We start from the raw sequence: 20,304 nt of genomic DNA, 5'->3' as shown, positions 1-20,304 counted from the left end.
TCGGGTTAAATAGGAATTTCCATGATACTTTCCTGCAAAGACCCCCAGGTTTTCTTGTTGTTCCAATAAGGTTAGCACCCCTTTAAGCCCCTAGTAAATGGTACCCCTGATAGCTAGGGCATGGGTACTAAGGCGGGCACCTAAGGGCTGCAGCATGTATTGTGCCACCCTAAGAGACTCCTCACCACACTCATGCAAAATTGCAGCCTACGTGACATGGTGCACACAAAAGTGAAGACACTACATGTCACCCTCCCTGTGTGCCATGTCTGTAGACACTGCATGTAATAGATGTAAGTCCCCCCTACAGTAGGACTTACAGCCCTAAGACTGGGTGCATTATATTACATGAGAGGACATATACCTCCATGAACAGATATGCCCCTGTGGTGTCCAGGTTAATTCCTGGACACTGCCAGTGAACAGGGAAGCCATCATGAGTATAGGTACCAGGCACTGGTGATTACGAGCTCCCCAGCTACATGATGGATTCACTGAAAGTTAAAGATGTTTGGTATCAAACATCTCGTATTAATAAACCCACACTGATTCCAGTGGTGAATTTGTTAATACATGCTCCCAGAGGGCACCTTAGAGACGCTCCCTGAAAACCTCCAAACCTCTAGTGTGCTGGCTAACTGGTGTAGAACAGCCTGCCACCACAGACAGGTTTCTATTCCCGTGCAGGTGAGAGCCTGTGCTCTCCCAGGGCAGAAACTAAGCCTGCTCCGGCAGGATGTGTTGTCCTTCAAATAGGAAGGCTGGGTGATCAGCATATCAAGGTAGGAGGCTTCAAAGGCCTCTGCTGCCTTTGATATGCCACCCATGCTTCTCCCAAACAGGCAAACTGACTACCCCTGCCCAGGGCCCATTTGGAAGAAGGACAGGGGGGAAAATTGGCTAGTTAGGTGGACTACCTGATGTGAACCGCAAACTAGAATTTCACTACCGTGGTTTTTGGTGGTTAGGCTTATGCCCACTTCCCACAGGAGGGGACTAGCCCATTGGCTACTACCTGACACTCCCCTTAATGTCCCTAAATTGAGTATTTAGGGGGCACCCCTGATGCCAGGAACTCAGATTCGATGGACCCAGAAGAAGACGACAAAGAAGAGCCGCAAAAACAAGAACTGAAAACTTGCTGTGGACTTTTTAGTGCCAAACCCTGCCTGCCTGCAGCAGCTCAATTTAAAGAAAACAATTTATCCTGCAGCTGAGCCTCTACCAAGAACTGGGTGGACTGCCAGCCCTTTGCACTTTGCCAGCAATCTCCCTTGGAGTAGAGGAGCTACTCCCCTGTGGTCCACGGGCACAAAAACAGCAGAGTCGGGTCCCATGCTCTAGGAGGTCAGATCCGTCTCCCCACAAAGTGAGAAGATGCCAGGACGATTCAGAGCCGCACATCACCAATACTCGGAATACTGGACCACTTGCAGCAACCAAAGCCTGTTTGAGTCCAGTCGGGGATCCAAAACACTGAGACTGAGCAGCCATTGAGGGACAGCGGCACCACAGAGACCAACTTCCAGAGTGGCCCAGCTGTCCTGGTTTTTGCATCCTCAGCTGGCGAAACGGACAATAGCAAGCACCTGGGATGCCCCAGACCAGCCGACCTTACCCCGCTGCACGCGAGGGCGCCGGCCCAGGTTCTCAAGGACCAACTGTGCTGCCTTGCTCCCAAGACCCTAGTGAACCAAGGCTCTTATCGGGAGCTCTCAGACTTGACCCTACAGCCTGTCTTTAGGTGCCCCCCCCTCTCCTTCGGTGTAGCACAAAAGGCCACCAACCTGACCACCTCTGCACCCCGACTTCACAGGGCAGGAACACTAACTGCTGATAGTACTTTGGACTTGAAGGGGACAACCGGAAACCAACTGCAAATACCTGTATATGTCTTTTTCTCCCATAGGAAAGCATTACACTTAAAGATGCATTTAAGAGAACATTTTATTTACCTGTGACATTCAATATCTCAAAACTAATTACTAGTTTACAAAGCTCTTGGTATCAAATTTTATATAAATATACAACTTATTTTTTTTATTTGGTCTCAGATTTATTCTTGAGTGTGTGTCTCATGTATTGCCTCTGAGTACAACAACTGGTTAGCATCACCCTCTGATAAGTCTAAACTCCTCTCCCACATGACCACAAAAGAGAGAATTGAATGTTACCTTTTTGCATCTGTAGATCAATAAGGGAGGCCTGGACTCTACATAGTGTACTTTGCTTTAGTGCACTATATATAGAGATTCAGCTTCCTATGGATAGTGTCACGTGGGAAGCTGGGTTTGACATTCTAAACAGACGATGTGAAGTAGACAAACGTCCGGCCGCCTTACAAGGCTCTGCTGATGCATGGAATAAAAAAGCAAGGTCCTGATTCACAAAAGTAACTCACACTTTTGAGTAATTTACACTTTTGAGTAAATGTACTACTTTTTGGCTATTCACAAAATCCTACTATAACTTGACTTTCATTTCCTTCCACTATCCATTCAACTGTCCTCCCCACCCCTGCTGCGGGCCCCCTACCACTCACATTTAACGCATGCCTAGAGAAAATAGTAAATGTGCGCATTATTTCAGACAGAACTGGTTAATTCCAGTCCACACTGTAATTCCTGATTCCATGTGGATTGACTCATGACAGCAGGAATCCCATGAGGGAATGCCACATGTAATTCCAGTCCACACTGTCATTCCCTATTCCATGGGGATTGACTCATGATTGCAGGAAGCCCATGAGAAAATTCCTGATTCCATGTGGATTGACTCATGATAGCAGGAATCCCATGGGGGAATGCCGCGTGCATTTCCAGTCCGCACTGTAATTCCCTATTCCATGGTGATTAACTCATGATAGCAGGAATCCCAGAAGGGAATGCCACATGTATTTCCAGTCTGCACTGTAATTCTCTCTTCCTTGGGGATTAACTCATAATAGCAGGTATCCCATGAGAAAATTCCACATATAATTCCAGTCTGCACTGTAATTCTCTCTTCCCTGGTGATTAATTCCTGATAGAAGGAATCCCATGAGGGAATGTCACATGTAATTCCGGTCCCCACTGTAATTCCCGATTCCATGGGGATTGAATCATGACAGCAGAAATCCCATGAGGGAATGCCACATGTAATTCCGGTCCACACTGTAATTCCCTATTCCATGGGGATTGAATCATGACAGCAGGAATCCTACAAGGGAATGCCACATGTAATTCTAGTCCACACTGTCATTCCCTCTTCCATGGGGATTGACTCATGATAGCAGAAATCCCATGAGGGAATGTCACCTGTAATTCCAGTCCACACTGTAATTCCCTCTTTTCTGGGGATTGACTCATGACAGCAGGAATCCCATGAGGGACTGCCACGTGTAATTCCACCGCAACGTAATTCCCTATTCCCTGGGGATTGACTCATGACAGCAGGAATCCCACAAGGGAATGCCTTGTGTAATTCCAGTCTGCACTGTTATTCCCGATTCCATGAGGGTTGACTCATGATAGCAGGAATCCCAGAAGGGAATGTCACATGTATTTCCAGTCTGCACTGTAATTCTCTCTTCCTTGGGGATTAACTCATAATAGCAGGAATCCCATGAGAAAATTCCACATGTAATTCCAGTCTGCACTGTAATTCTCTCTTCCCTGGTGATTAATTCCTGATAGAAGGAATCCCATGAGGGAATGTCACATGTAATTCCGGTCCCCACTGTAATTCCCTATTCCATGGGGATTGAATCATGACAGCAGGAATCCTACAAGGGAATGCCACATGTAATTCTAGTCCACACTGTCATTCCCTCTTCCATGGGGATTGACTCATGACAGCAGGAATCCCACGAGGGAATGCTACATGTAATTCCACCGCAACGTAATTCCCTATTCCCTGGGGATTGACTCATGACAGCAGGAATCCCACAGGGAATGCCACATGTAATTCCAGTCCGCACTGTAATTCCTTATTCCCTTGCGATTGACTCATGACAGCAGGAATCCCACGAGGTAATATCACGTGTAATTCCAGTCCGCACTGTAATTCCCTATTCCCTGGGGATTGACTAATGAAAGCAGTAATCCGATGAGGGAATGCCTTGTGTAATTCCAGTCCGCACAGTAATTTCCTATTCCCTGGGATTGACTCATGACAGCAGGAATCCCACGAGGGAATGCCACATGTAATTCCACCGCAACGTAATTCCCTATTCCCTGGGGATTGACTCATGACAGCAGGAATCCCACAGGGAATGCCACGTGTAATTCCAGTCCGCACTGTAATTCCTTATTCCCTTGCAATTGACTCATGACAGCAGGAATCCCACGAGGTAATATCACGTGTAATTCCAGTCCGCACTGTAATTCCCTATTCCCTGGGGATTGACTAATGAAAGCAGTAATCCGATGAGGGAATGCCTTGTGTAATTCCAGTCCGCACTGCAATTTCCTATTCCATGGGGATTGACTCATGATAGCAGGAAGCCCATGGGGGAATGCCACGTGTAATTCCAGTCCGCACTGTAATTCCCCATTCCATGGGGATTAACTCATGATAGTAGGATTCCCATCTGCACTGTAATTCACTCTTTTCTGGGTATTGACTCATGACAGCAGGAATCCCATGAGGAAATGCCACATGTAATTCCAGCCCGCACTGTAATTCCTGATTCCATGTGGATTGACTCATGATAGCAGGAATCTCATGAGGAAATGCCACATGTAATTCTAGCCCGCACTGTAATTTCCGATTCCATGTGGATTGACTTATGAGAGCAGGAATCCCATGAGGGAATGTCACTAGTAATTCCAGTCCACACTGTAATTCCCTCTTTTCTGGGGATTAACTCATGATAGAAGGAATCCCATGAGGGAATGCTACATGTAATTCCTGTCCGCTCTGTAATTCCCTATTCCATGTGGATTGACTCATGATAGCAGGAATCCCATGAGGGAATGTCACTAGTAATTCCAGTCCACACTGTAATTCCCTCTTTTCTGGGGATTGACTCATGACAGCAGGAATCCCATGAGGGAATGCCTTGTGTAATTCCAGCCCACACTGTAATTTCTTATTCTTTTGGGATTGACTCATGATAGCAGGAATCCCACGAGGGAATGCCACGTGTATTTCCAGTCCACACTGTAATTCCATATTCTATGGGGATTCACTCATGATAGCAGGAATCCCACGAGGGAATGCCACTTGTAATTCCAGTCCACACTATAATTCCCTATTCCATGGGGATTGACTCATGACAGCAGGAATCCCACGAGGGAATGCCACGAGTAATTCCAGTCCACACTGTAATTTCATATTCTATGGGGATTGACTCATGTTAGCAGGAATCCCATGAGGGAATGCCATGTGTAATTACACTGCACTGTAATTCCCTATTCCCTGGGGATCGACTCATGACAGCAGGAATCCCACGAGGGAATGTCACGTCTAATTCCAGCATGCACTGTAATTTCATATTCTATGGGGATTGACTCATGATAGCAGGAATCCCATGAGGGAATGCCACCCACTAGCACTAAATCTGGACACAGCAAATTTCTTTAAGGAATTACTTTATACTGGTAACAAAACACTTTGGGCCAGATGTAGGTAAATACCATTTACCATTTCTAAAATACCGAATATTACCTATTCGGTATTTTAGAATGGGTAAATGGTATGTAGGTAATAATTCGGTAATTTTTACTGAATCTGTAAAATTCGGTAAATACAGATTCGGTATTTACCAAATCGGTATTCCCCATTGATTCCTACGGGCCTCCAGGCCCATAGGAATGAATGGGGAATACCGATTCGGTAAATACCGAATCGGTAAGGGGGGAAAACCTACAAGGATGGCAGGGTGTCACATTGACACCCTGTTGCACCCCTGAATAGTGCATGGGTGCACATGTGGCACACATACATGCCCTAAGGGCATGTATGTCTGCCACATGGCACTGTTAAAAAAGCACATAATTGCTTTTTTAACGGTTTTCGTTATTTACCACCAACTTACAGTTGGTGGTAAATAACGAATCCTTATAGGTGAAAAGCACTCACTTGAGTGCTTCCTACATTTCAGAGCCGGTAATTTACCGGATCGGTATTTAAGAATTCGGTAATTTACCGAATTCTTAAATACCGATTCGGTAAATTACCGAATCTGAAATGTAGCCACCTACATCCCAAATGCCTAATACCGGTCGGTAACGACCGACATTCGGTAATTTCAGCCATTACCGACCGGTATTAGGGTTCCTACATCTGGCCCTTTGTGAAATATGAATTTGCTCAACAGATGGTTAGCTGTGCCCTTTACGCACAGAAGCACACGGGTGATGACAAAATTACTAGCAGCCGCAGAAGTACCATGAAACAAAATGCCTAGCAAGGCTCAGTGATGTAAAACACAAGATAAAGCCAAGCACAGCCCACAAACTCAACGCTCTGCTAAAGTTCAAATGTAATTTCCTGTGTTTTATACTGTGCATCCCTGACAGGAAGTCCCATGCTACCTGTTTTTTAGAATTTTTACTCTAAGACACAGATGTGGTGAAATATACGAAATTGAGAAACTTACCGAAGACTGGGACATTTGATTAAAAGCGGCTTCAGCGCTCTGACAGCCTCAGGACTCATTGTAATCTCCTCTAGATCGATGCTCTCGACTACTGAATACTTCAAACAGAATGCGAGGGCTCTGAAATCCATGGAAGTCATCTCTCGCCTCATCGTACGTTTTGTTATACTTATGTGTTTCACACATACAGGTTCTGTTGTCACAAACTCTTCATCTTGGGTCTCGTACAAATATTGGAATAAGTCCACCATGTGACCAGTGATCTTGTCTCCTTCTTGTTTTAGTTTTTCCGTTATCCACGCCTGTAGCACAAGTTTGATTTCTGGTGAAATCTTCCATTGGAATTTACTACTTATCTTCTCCAGTCTCTCTTTACTGAGAAGGCCGAACAGAAAGCGCACAGTCAGCATCAAGTGATTGTTTCCCAAGTCTGTGTAATCCCTCAGTAAGCGGGTCACGGCTCGCTGCTGAGCCCCTGTGGTCTCTGCGGCTGCATCCTTACCGTCGAGTATGTAAAAGAGCGCAGCAAAAAACTCCTGGAAGCTCAAGTGGATGAAGCTGTAGAGGCTGAGCTTATCAGTACATTGTTTAAAAATATGATTGCTCAGGAAGAGGGATTGTAGGGCCGGGATGTCTACACCATGATTAACTATGTCATGTTCTTCAAATAGGATTTTCTGCTGATAGACGCCTTCCTCAGCCAAGGCACACAGACTCTTCAAGTTATTGGTAATGTCTTGCTGCACAGGGTCTAAACTCTGCTGCTTCAATAAATTGAAAAGGAAGAGCAAGTAGACGGAAGTAATTGTTCTCAAATCACGCAAAGAATCCTCCTCATCTTCCATCTGCTCCTTGATGACAGTGCAGACAATCCAGCACACGATGGGCACAAAACACATGGTGTAGAGGATTTCATTTTCTTTTACAATTCTGATAGCGTGTGAAGCTTGTATTTCATCTCCAAAGAACTTTGTAAAATATTCTTTCCTCCCAGCTTCAGAAAATCCAAGTATCTCTGCGAAGCGTCCATCCTTCGCGCACTTTTCAAGGGCGTCCAAAGCCGTTGGCCTGGTGGTGATTATTTTATATGAATCCTTTATATACCTATTCCTTAATAAACTGAAGATTGTTTTACCCTCTTGAGACTTTTTATCACGATCATCGGACAGCAAATCTTCATTGATTTTAAGTTCATCGAAGCCGTCGATGATGAAGAGCATCCTTTCGGGGTTGGCTTCGATCTCACTCATTGACAGGCGCGGCCCCCCTTCAATGCTCGGTAAGATGAGGTCAGCGATCGGCCTCTGTGCACTCAGCTGGTTATATTCTCTGCAGTGGATGTAAAAAACATACTCAAATCTGCCCCGGAAGAGTTTGCCCGATGCCCAGTCGAACATGATCTTTCGGGCAGTCATGGTCTTTCCGATCCCAGCTACTCCCTGGAGCACCACAGTTCTGGGGATGTGTCCAGCCTTTTTAGGGGGAAAAATGTTTTCAATGGTAGAGTATGAATCTGCAGCTCTTTCCTCCATAAGCTGTAGATGTCTCTTCCCACATGACATTATTTCATGTTCTTTATCTTTCTTATCACGATAGTTCTTTAAGATGAGGAGCTTTGTATACCTTCCTTCTAAAGTCACAGTTTCACCGAATCTACTGTCATTATCTTTCATTTGTCTGAATTCCTCTTTAATATACTGCTTGTACTTCCTCTTGTGATCTGTTTAAAAATAGAGACAACATATGAAAAATGTACTTAGGAACAAAATGTGAGTTAACTGCTTTACAGTTTAATATAACTGCACAGTCACAATGAGCATGAAACACTTCTGATTTATTTATAGTTGCCGCTACGGAAGGTTCTTGTTTGGTGATATTGAAGAGAATAAGACATTACTCTGCGAGATCTTAGCATCTAGGATTCTTTGTTGTTATGAAATGACAGACTTTGGATTGAAATAAAGAGGGCAGGATGATCAAAGACATTACCCCTAGAAAGAACACTAATATAGGAAATGGAGGCTCAGTCATAACTACATTTATTTCCTGAAAACTTCTATCAGCAAAAAAAGAAAAACATCAGAGGTTCATCAAACAAGGATCCAAAATACTTAAGAAAAACAACAAAGTAAGCGGTTCAGTGTCTCCCTTCCACCGATGTCCACAGCCCTCCAGTCCACGTGCGGCCACCCTGTAAATGCCGCGTCCTTCTCTACAATGTCAGTAATGGAAATCAAACCCCTGAAGAAGTCGTGTGGAAGACTCTACATTCATCGAGAGAATCAACATCACTGATGGCGAGTGAGGATCACACGAGGAGCCGCGGGGGCCACAGTCCAGGAGTGGATCTCACACACACCACCAATGTCAAGGTAAATGAAAAACTACAAGTGCCCTGGCAATGAGTGAGGTGTGCGCTGATCCCAGTAACTACCATTACCCCAGGCTGAGCTATTAATCAGAAACCGTATATACCTGCTAATATGAGTTTCCATGTGAAAATGGGGAATTACAGGCAGAATCACTGTTTTCTGCTCCTCTTTCGATGTATGTGGCATTTTTACCGCTCATTATTCCCTGAAAACGTTTGACAAGATCATCCATGGGAAATCAGTCAGGGGGAAGTTGCGGGGTGCGGTATTTCCAACAAAAACCTAAATTCATAATTAAAGCCATTGTTGAGGGATTACTCCCAGATTTTCATGCCCACTGCTATAGGAGATTACAGAAATAATCAGTGCTCGTCTCAAACACATGGCTGGGACCAACACATATAGGCTGCAAGGTCGTCCACACCGATTCATACCGCCCCAGAAGTGATGAAGCCGTGCCGCATAAGTCACCCTTTCTGCACCCTCAGAGGTGGAGTATTAAAAAGAGACCAGTTTTTTAGGAAACAAGGGGGACCCTATAATTGGCTGTGGACCAAGGGTTAGTAACAATTTTTAAGGAAACAGTGGTCCAAAGCAGTGCAAGAATAAAAGAAAAATATTTACGGAAAGCCGTGATAAGCCGCCTATATTTATCCAAGTCCAGCCGGACAAGGAATTTTATTTTCACAATGTAAGAATAATTGTAAGACAAGTTACAAAGAATACAAGAGCACAATCCTGTGCTTTACCACAAAACAGAAAAGTTTATGGAGAGTTTAGAAGTAAGGAGAGGTTTTACAGGCAAGCGAGAGCAAACTGGACACTTTTTTAAAATAAAAAATGCAAGTGTTTTGCCAGAGTAGTATGTACAGCGAATGATACACATTATGTTATACCGTACAACTACTGTAAAGGGTCGACGTTTCGATCCCCCGCTCTAAGATACATGGGGATCATCATCAGGACTTATTGGTTGTGTTGCCTGTGGGGAAAAATTATATACGCCTCTTGAGGGGAAGAGGTGCAATTGTTGAGGCTGTGGTCGTTAACCAGCTGTCTTGCCGGGTGGTGCTGCCTAGATGAGCGCGCAAAGTCGGCAAGCGACGCTGGTGGCCGTGGCCACTTTCACGCGTCGGGAAGCTGGTAAAGTTGGGTCCTTTGAGACTCCAAGGAATTGCCGGGTTGCAATAAGTCCTGATGATGATCCCCATGTATCTTAGAGCGGGGGATCGAAACGTCGACCCTTTACAGTAGTTGTACGGTATAACATAATGTGTATCATTCGCTGTACATACTACTCTGGCAAAACACTTGCATTTTTGATTTTAAAAAAGTGTCCAGTTTGCTCTCGCTTGCCTGTAAAACCTCTCCTTACTTCTAAACTCTCCCTAAACTTTTCTGTTTTGTGGTAAAGCACAGGATTGTGCTCTTGTATTCTTTGTAACTTGGCTTACAATTATTCTTACATTGTGAAAATAAAATTCCTTGTCCGGCTGGACTTGGATAAATATAGGCGGCTTATCACGGCTTTCCTTAAATATTTTTATTTTATTCTTGCACTGCTTTGGACCACTGTTTCCTTAAAAATTAAAAAGAGACCAGGCCACAAAACGGAGAGGTGGGAAGGCAGGGGGAATCTGCGGTTAGACAGAGTATGCACCAGAAAGAGGATTACAAAAGGTAAATAACGTGTTCTTTTTTTTTATAACACATTTTATTTGGTTATTTTGCCGTATAATGGGTGTAGCCCTACAATAACACGCATGAGCAGAGGGATTATTTTTGCATCAATAACCATTTTCATGATGATAAACATTATGGGCCAAACATGCAGGTAAAACAATAATACAAACAATATGCAGACAGTGGTCAATCTCTACGATATAGCACATGAGGCCTCAGATTCACATTATACATTCCAACAAGGCAATAAGACAATCAGACGATATAGCATGGGGTGATACTCGTCAGGGATCGGTGAGTGCCACTCATGGGTCTTCCTCGGGTAGGGCTATAGGTTAAATCTGTGAAATGTCACCCATCATGTCCAAATCTTGTGATGTTTACTGGGGCAACCCAGGGACTCAAAGACTGCAATCTCAGCTCCCATACATTTATCTAATTCGTTCTTCCATTTGCTCATAGTGTGGGGAGATGACGCTTCCACCCCTGTGCGATGTCCCTCTTGGCGATCGTAAGGGCAAGTAACAGCGAATCCTGTTTATAGCAGTTCCCCTGGATGTCGTCAGTGGAGTGCAATAAAAACAGCCGTTGGTCAAGTGGAAGCACCCACCCCAGCACCTCATCAAGACCTCACCAAACCCTTTTCCAAAAGGGCTGCAGGGCCGTGCAGGCCCATGCCATATGTAGGAAGGACCCATCCTGCCTGCTGAACCTTAAACACACCGGGGACTGGATGACACCCATACGCAACAGTCGTAACCTAGTGTAATATATTCTACGTAAATATTTGAACTAGATGGAGACTTCCGCGCCCCTCGGGCTGGATATTGCTTCAGCTCAATCGTCATCCGTTAATTCAGGAATGTCTGCCTACCAGGCCAGTCGGGTTTTGTCGAGAGTGATGGGAGTGTGCGTCGTTAGTGTTTGATATATTTATCTGATTTTGTGTAGTCCAAGGACCCCCACAAGCAGGCGGCCTTCCAAGGGCTGGAACTCGGGGAGAGCCTCTATATTTCGGATCCAGGGGGAGAGTGCTGTAAAAATTAAAACAAAATTGTGACTTGTGGAGGTCAAAGTCTGTCTGCAATTGTTGAAATGATTTCAAGATAGTGCCTCCCAATAACGTCCCCAAGGGTCGAAAACCCCACCAGGTCCCATCCCCGAAACCCACTCAATGTGGTAGCTGTTCTGAGGTGTGTACCAGGGGGGGTTGTTGAGTAAGTTTCCCTTTCCAACCCATTTGTCTGGTCTTGGCCCGCCATAAATGTACGGCTACTCTACCGGCCGGTGGTAGATGGTCGTGCCATGTGAGCTATATAACAAGTGGAGCAGAGGGACTTGTTTCATTGGAGAGTGCTCAATAGTATATGCCGGAGCAGTCGGAGAATTATACCACCAATCGTTAATTACAAGCATGTGAGACGTAACATAGTATGAATAAATATCAGCTGCTGCTATCCCCCCACAATATGTAGATTGTGCACAGGTGCGGAGCGCCACGCAAACGGCTCCACCACCCCAGAGGAAATTGTTTTGTATTGCATTTACCTGTGCAAACCTAGTGTGAGGGAGAAGATAAGGAAATTATTGGAGGCGATATAGAATCCGAGGCAGAGAAACCATCTTAAAGGTGGCTGAACGCACATAGAGGGATAGAGGGAGAGCGGACAATATTATTGTTTCATTCTTGAGACTGATTAACAATGGGGTAATATTGTGTGTCCATGAAATCTTGGGACAGGGGGAGATGTAGATCCCCAAATATTTGAACCCATCTGTGGCCCGTGAGACCTGTGTGGCCCATGATTCACGGGCTTGGTGTCCACACACTGGGAAGAGGATGGATTTAGCGGGATTGGAGTGGAGGCCGCTGGTGCCACCAAACACCCTAAGAATTTCCAGTATGCGGGGTCCAGAGTACCATGGGTCTGACATGAAAAAGAGAACATCATCAGCGTATAATGCTATACGATCTGACCATGTTCGGGACCAATCAAACTCCCTGAGCACCAGGACACTTCTGACCCAGGCCACAGGAGGCTCGACTGCTAGGGCAAACAACAATGGGGATTGTGGGCGGCCCTGAAGAGTACCCCACTGAATCAGAAAAGGGCGAGAAGAAGTGTCCCGCAATCCAAACTGATGCCGTCAAATCTGTATACAACAGGCATTTATATGTTAGGAAGCGGGGTCCAAAGTTAATTGCCTCAGCAATTGAAAAAGATAGGCCCAGCTCAGCGAATCGAATGCTTTGTCAATATCGGCTAACAATAGGGCAGCGGGTCAGCCAAGGGTAGGGGCAGCAGCGATTGCGTTATGGATTCGTCTGATATTGTGTCTAGTGGCTCTCTGTGGCATAAAGCCCGACGGATCAGGGTGGGCCAGGTCCGTGATACACCAACTAAGGTGATCTGCCAGGAATTTCCCTAGTAATTTAGGTTCAAAATTGATAAAGGAAATGGGGCAATAAGAAGACAGGTCTTCTGGAGGTCGACCAGGCTTGAGGGAAAGCACAATCTCCGCTTGTCGCCAGTCCCTCCATAGAGTTGCCACGTCCGTAGCTCCCGCGATGGTCACCAATAAATGAGGCCCTAGAAGAGGCATGTGAGATCGGCGAAATTCCATGGGGTACCCGTTGGGAGGCGGGGCATGACCGGCTGTAGTGCATTGAGGGCGCTGGTCAATTCAACTAGTGTGATTGGGGTCTCCTGCCGTTCCCGGACGGAGTCGGGGAGCCGGCGAGGCAGTATGTCCACTAGCAATTTCGCAATGAGTTCAGCAGAGATCTGCTCCTGCCGGGTGCACATGGATGTGAAATGCCTCGCAAATTCCTGCTCAACCCCCTCCGGTGTCGTGTAAAGGGACCCATCCGAACCACATATAGTAGGTGTAATGGCCGGTGCACCATGTGCTTGACACAGTCTGTGGAGGAGTTTACTGGATTTATCACCCCACTGATATATCGGATGCTGTGATGCCACTCACATCTCCTTGGCTTCATTTAATAGGTATTGACACAACTCATGTTGTGCGAGGATCAGATTGCGGCATAGGATGGGACTGGGATTGGAGCTGAGCTGGGAAGACAGGGTCGCCTGGTGCACCTCGAGGTTATCAAGCTGTTCACGGTGTGTACATATCTCTTTTGTGTGATAGCTAATTTCAGAAACCCTGACGGTCGGTTTGATGGCTTCCCAGAGAGTGGTACATGAGGGGGCGGAGGGGCCGTTGTCTGCCAAGTAGGTAGAGATCATTGTATTGAGCATGTCTTGATAGGCTGGACTACGGAGGTGCCGAGGGGACATTCTCCAACGGAATGGGGGCCTGCGTGAGCATGTGTGAAACCGCTGGGGTGATGCTGTATCTGTGAACATGCATGGAGAAACACCAAAGGGACAAAAAATAATCTAATCGGGACTGTGACCCATGGACAGTCGAAAGGTATGTGTAATCCCGCTCTGTAGCGTGGCATTTGCTCCATATATCAGCCCAGTCCAATGTTGATGCCAGTGTATAAAGTTTAGTCGGGCCCGATGGTTGATGGGAATTTCAGGGGCGCTGTCGGTCTAAAGGCCCCACAGTGTTGTTTCAGTTGCCCCCCATCAGGGTCAAACCCGTTGGAATGGTACCCCATAGCCCCAAAGGTTTTTCAATAAAAGTAGCTCCTAGTGGAGGGGGGAGCATAGATACTGCCAATGGTGATCTGTCCTCCATATATCTTCCCCCTGATGAAGAGGAAGCGGCCTGTGGGATCATCCCTATGTGCTATGTATTGAAACTGAACCCTATGATGGGTAAGGACAGCCACCACCCTGGAGCCCCTTGTGAACCCTGCATGGTAAATGTGATAAAAGCAGAAGTGGGCGAGGCATGGGACCTTTGTCCCAAGTAAATGGGTCTCTTGTAAGAGCAGGATATCTGCCTCATACCTCTCCGCCTGTCGTAGGACTGTGCCTCGTTGCACTTTATTCAGTAATCGAACATTCCATGAGACCACTGTTAGGTCTCCGAGGGGGTCTAATTCATCGGGCATTATTAAGTCCCAGGAAGGGGTTGGATGAAGCAAGATCTGCATAGAAGAAAATGTGGAAAATAACCCACTGTCTGCATGTACCTTGAGGAAAAGTGTCCTTCTTGTCGGCATCCATTTTGTGTCAGGACTCCATTGTGTTTGCATTGCCATTTCATGTCAAACACGTCCGCACGACCCTGCTGGTTGTTTTTGCAGATGTCTGACGAAGTTCTAACTGTCACGACCACCCTGCCCTTCCTGCTCCTTGTGGTTTAGCCAATTTTGAAAAAGGGAACAAAGAATTGGCCTCACCACCCTCGGACCGGACTCCTGCACGCACCCATCCTGTTTTGCAAGACTTGGTTACGCCACCTGTTTAAACATGCTCTTTTCTGAACCAAGACTGGCATGAATAAGCGACGTATTTTTGTGGGGAAAATGTGTGTATAAGGCTTGTACGCTGCAGAGTGAAGCAGCAGCCTTCTCTGTCTTGTCGCTGACGAGCTTGGGACTCTGTTCCATTGCCCGGGCTATACTAAATAAACCTGGGTACGGTAGGGTATGGTAGACTTGGGCTTTCCCCCCCCCCGCCACCGAGACCCCGTAGGTGGGTACTTATGGTCCTACAAATGGTGCCTGACTAGGGACCCAACGAGCACGAAGGTCAGGCCCGGTATATGTGAGGAGGTGTACGTTGAGACTCCGACGGAGGTACCCTACCCAAGGGATTCTTGCAGTCCGGTAGTCAAACGACTCACCCACTGTTCCTCCCCGCCGGGTCTGGGCCACTTGACCACGTCCTCGCTGGGGTCCCCTAACTGTGATTCCTAGAACAGGACACGGCCCTGAGTCTGCAGAAGAGAACTACCCCTGTCAGGTAAGGGTGGGCTGATCACCCACCAAGTCTGTATGGTCCTGCTGTTATTGACTTTTGAAAAAGTCAAGCCAGCGAGGTGAGTTCCCAGACCTGCTGTTGTCTGTTATCTGTTTACAAACATGCCGGTCAGTAGTAAGTTTAAGAAATTATGTTGTTGTATGTGTACGCAGGACTCCCAGGTGGAGGCAGCTTGTTTGCTTCCTCCAGAAGGGACCCCAGGCCATGCGATGTATGTTAAACATGGCCCTTCTGCCATATTGTTTGCCTCCTTCTGGGTAAAATATACGAAGCAAAGTAACTCAGAATTGCAGTGGCCACCTTATGGCGCCTTTGATTCCCAAGTTCTCGCCAACTTACAAAAACAATTGCTAAAAAGAAAAAAAACCCCTTCTATGTTTGAATCTGTCAGATTTTGGAGGAAAGAGATAGAGCAGGGAGGTAAAAAGCAGAAGGCTCAGGAGAGAAAACAGGAATGTATGTCTATGGCTGACCATGCAAGGGAACACCTACATAAAAGTGCAGAAAGATCAGTTGAAATAGCCGGTTGGGAGCACAGACTCAGGGCTGTTACCCCGCTAGAGATAATAAGGGATGAAACCAAATGGACGTGGAGGGGGATTCCTTGCTCGATACTATTTTGGAGGGTCCGCCCCTTATGCCCCTATGTATCCTGCCCTGCAGACTGCCCCAAAGCCTCATCCTCACCCCTCTGCCCCGCCAGCCTTGCCTACTCCTTCGGCCTTCCCCGCTCAGATTTCCCCTGTAACACCGCCACCCCTATCCTATCCCCCAATCCTCTGTCTCTAGACCCCCCATCCAGTTCCACTTTTCAGACGGCTCCAACAACCCACCCTTCCAAACCCTGTACACCTGACCTTTCATCCCTTACTCCTATCACACCTGAATCATGTTTTACTTCCGTGGGACGCAACTTACAGACACTCTTTATGACACCAAGGAGAGATTCCCTGCGATCTGCCATACGTTTTGCTGGTCTTGAAGAAACAAACGCACAGAGGAAGTAATGTCAATTCTGGATTAATGATGGGAATATTTACGGGTTTAAAGAGATATGGTCCACCTTTCCTCAGTGGACGACTATGCAACAAACTACCATGGCTGAGTACATGTGCACCTTGGTGATGAAAAGGTATGAGGCCTTGTTCTTGCAAATACCGGCAGGTCTGATTGAACTACGGTTGCAGATAATGCAAGGACATGTGAAGGGCGAGGAAATGTATAATGCCATCTCCACTCTGATTGCGTATCGTGATGCCACAACATTCTCTGACCCCCTTCCCGAAACAGCTATGCCCATGAGAGAGGCGGCTCCAGTCTATTTTCACGCGGTCACTGCAGCGCAAAATAATGGTCAGGCAGTTGATGCGCATTGGCGTAGAGTATGGGTCCACGTTCCCTGGTAGCGATCAGAGGTTATGCAATTAAAGGGCCAGCTGCCTGATCCCCAAAAGAACCCAGCCGCCTTATATCAAGAGCTGGGTCAGATATGTTCTACAGGCATTCTTATTCTAGATGATATGGACTTGCTCTTTGGCACAGTTGTCTCCACTGACGTATGGGATAAGATTCTGTTTTAGAGGCCATTGAAAATGCACAAGTGGGAGGGACAAAGCCAGATGCCGCCATTTTGGCCTTACCAGGTAAAATATTGACGCTTATGAAAACAATGTTGCCAGAAACTGTTGTCAACTGGGATAAGATAAATGCCTGTAGGTAGCAAAAAGATGAAAGTGTGGCTGACTTCTTTACCCATTTTGAAACAGAATACAAGGGACATAGTGGCTTGGACCCCCGGATCCCAGGCTCTGGCCCAGTATTTGTCGATAAATTTGTCAGCAACTTGCTTCCTGAGATTTCCGCCAGGCTCAAGAAAGTTGAGAGTACATGGTCTGCCCAGACTAGGACTGGTATCTTGGCTATGGCACAGTATCACAAGAATAGGGAGAATGAAGATAGAGAAAAGGAAAGTAAGAAGGCTAGGGATCTTAATACTAAGGTACTTCTGCAGCAGACTTATCCTCCCCGAGGTCCCGATGCCAGGGGTAATTTCAGACCACAGACCCAACCCTCTCCGAGGGCTCGCCAGTCTACCCCCGCCGGCCCTCAATGTACGGGAGCCCTCCAAACAGATCAGTGTGCTTATTGTAAAGGGTACGGCCATTGGATAGATGAGTGTCCCCTATCAGCTGAAAACATTCGAACAGGGAAGACTCGACCTCGCGCTCCTAGGGAGGGGAGGCCGACTAGGGACCATGGCCCGCCCCATCCACAGGACAAAGAACGTAGGCCCAGGGATGACGCTCCTGTCCAGCAATGCCCGGCCAATAGGTTTGATGGATACGTAGCAGCACACACTTATTACAATGATGATTATGACAACGTTGATGAGACAGGGTTCTATCAAGCATAGGACAGCCAGGAAAGGGGTATTACTAGAGTGCAAACTCCAGTGGATCAAAGGGGCCCATATGTTCAAATTTCAGTTGTGGGAAACAGTCAGAATTTTCTTTTGGATACTGGGGCCACCAGGTCTTCTAATGCACGTCTGTCAGTCCTGTAGGCACCCCTTTCTGGCGAAATGAATGTCTCTGTGGGTTTTGCAGGAACACCCGTGATAAGCCCTGTCTCTGAACCCCTCCCTCTTGATATTGGCCCCGCACATGTTGATGCTCCCTTGGTCCTTACTACAGGTTTCAGTGAAAACATATTAGCCATGGATTTAATGAAAGCTCATGTAGTCCCCAGGTTGTATCGCTAACAATTTCCCTCACCACAGCCTCCTACATGTATCTGTCCGGTCCCCTCCCACCAGAGTTGCAGTCTTTACCTTCCTCCCCCTGGGCATTATCAGACACTGGTGTGGGGTGTCTCAGCATACCCGCTCATGTGGTACGCATTCAGCCAAGTGCAATTCTCCCCCGCCTCCGGCAGTATCGACTACCCGCGGGAGGAGAAGTAGCCCTTTTAACATTAATATCTGAATAGATGGACAAGGGCGTAGTGGAGGAGGCACATGGTAATATCTGTAACAGTTAGGTGATTCCTTTTCCGTGGGATGTGCGCACTTTTACTAGGAACTGATTATGTTCCTTATCACTTCTTTCACTGATAATGCCCAGAGGGAGGAAGGTAAAGACTGCAACTCTGGTGGGAGGGGACCGGAGACAGACGGCTGTGCATGCGCTGTCTTGGCCCAGATGTTCGGAGGTCATCATCGGGCATGTGCCTATTTTTTTCAGCTACCGTAGGTCCTGTTGCGAGGGCTCTCCCAGGATGCCTACAGGCGACCGCAGCGGCCGCACTCATGTTCCGTCAGAGTGCGGGGATCATCATGAACTCCCCCTTGACTCTGATGGTTCCTCATTCTGTGGATACCCTCATTAATAACACCAAGACACAGTACCTCACTAGCGCACGACTCACAGGATATGAATTGACACTCTTTTCCAGCCAGATTAACAACAAGAGATGCACCATACTGAATCCCGCCACCTTACTCTCACTGGATACTCATAATGCCCGTTTAGATCCACATGACTGTATATTGAGGACAGAGGAGGAGACAAAGGGACGGGTTGACTTACAGGATAATGAGGCGAAATAAAGACATTTTATTAGGAACCGACTCACCCCCTAATTAAAAACAGAACAGTGCAAGGGGCAGTTTAAACAAATAACTGCAAACAACAGTTATTTGTTTAAACTGCCCCTTGCGCTGTTCTGTTTTTTATTAGGGGGTGAGTCGGTATCCTAATAAAATGTCTTTTTTTCGCCTCATCACCCTATTTTAATCACCACTTTTTGTGTTTTGCACTGCATTGAATTCCCTTGTGATCTGATATCTAGTAACACATTCTCTGCCTGAAGTGATTGTGGGTCTGATCCAATACAGTCAATTACCTTTGGAATGGTAGCAAGTCTCGATGATCAAGAGACACACCATCTTGATAGATGGATGACCAAATGAGAAGATTGATCACTGCGATACATTGATGGGAATCCATTCAGTTGCTTTTGGATCTCACTAGCAATCACTTGATTTTTGCTCTCTTTTTCTGGCTTTGTGGGCTTTTATGTGACTTGTGTTCTGACTTACTCTTTGAGGAGTTTAAGCCAGTCGGATATATTGTTGGCTTTTAGACCCCCGGTTCTTTTTGTTCATTACATTGTAGTACAAGGGGATGTGAACCTGGGCAGGTCTTTAAATATCCCTATGACCCTTTCTCTCTCTGTGGTGTTTATGGTTGACTTACAGGATACCTCGATAGCAGACCCAGAAGGTACACTATATGTGGGCGGATCTCAGAGGGCCAGATGGTAACACATCAGCCGCCTAAGCACTCACGACATTGGAGCAAGTAGTAGAAACAGCTCAGATTCCACAGTGCTCTGCTCAAGCTGCAGAATTAGTGGCCCTCACTATAGCCTGTGAGTTAAGCAAAGGAATAACGGTTAATATCTACACTGAAAGTCAATATGCTTTTGGGGTGGCTCACAATTTTGGAAGACTGTGAAAAGATATGAATTTCCTTACTTCACATGGGACAAACATTCAACATGGCCCCCTAATTCTCCGATTGTTAGACTCCTTGACATACCCCAGAAACATGGCCATTATAAAATGTAAGGCCCCTAAGAAAGTGATAGATGATGTTGGGAAAGTCAATGCCCCGGCTGACCAGACAGCCAGACAGACAGCTCTTAAGAAAAGGTTAGGGATGTATGTAGCAGGTCCCGCAAGGTGGGTGGCAGAGGG

General features: G+C 46.5%; 1 protein-coding gene across 1 annotated transcript in view; it reads right to left on the bottom strand.

Moving 5' to 3' along the window:
• The window catches only part of LOC144774154 (NACHT, LRR and PYD domains-containing protein 12-like), a 1,547,343-nt gene that overhangs the window by 1,078,566 nt on the left and 448,473 nt on the right, over positions 1-20,304 (bottom strand). The window contains exon 5 of the mRNA XM_078659170.1: positions 6,584-8,303. Coding sequence (XP_078515296.1) covers positions 6,584-8,303 — 1,720 coding nt within the window. The remainder of the gene's footprint in view (positions 1-6,583; positions 8,304-20,304) is intronic.

This window comes from Lissotriton helveticus, chromosome 8, assembly GCF_964261635.1.
Source record: "Lissotriton helveticus chromosome 8, aLisHel1.1, whole genome shotgun sequence".
NCBI lineage: Eukaryota > Metazoa > Chordata > Amphibia > Caudata > Salamandridae > Lissotriton > Lissotriton helveticus.
The sequence above is the reverse complement of the archived record's forward strand: the minus strand, read 5'-3'. Positions and strand labels throughout refer to the sequence as shown.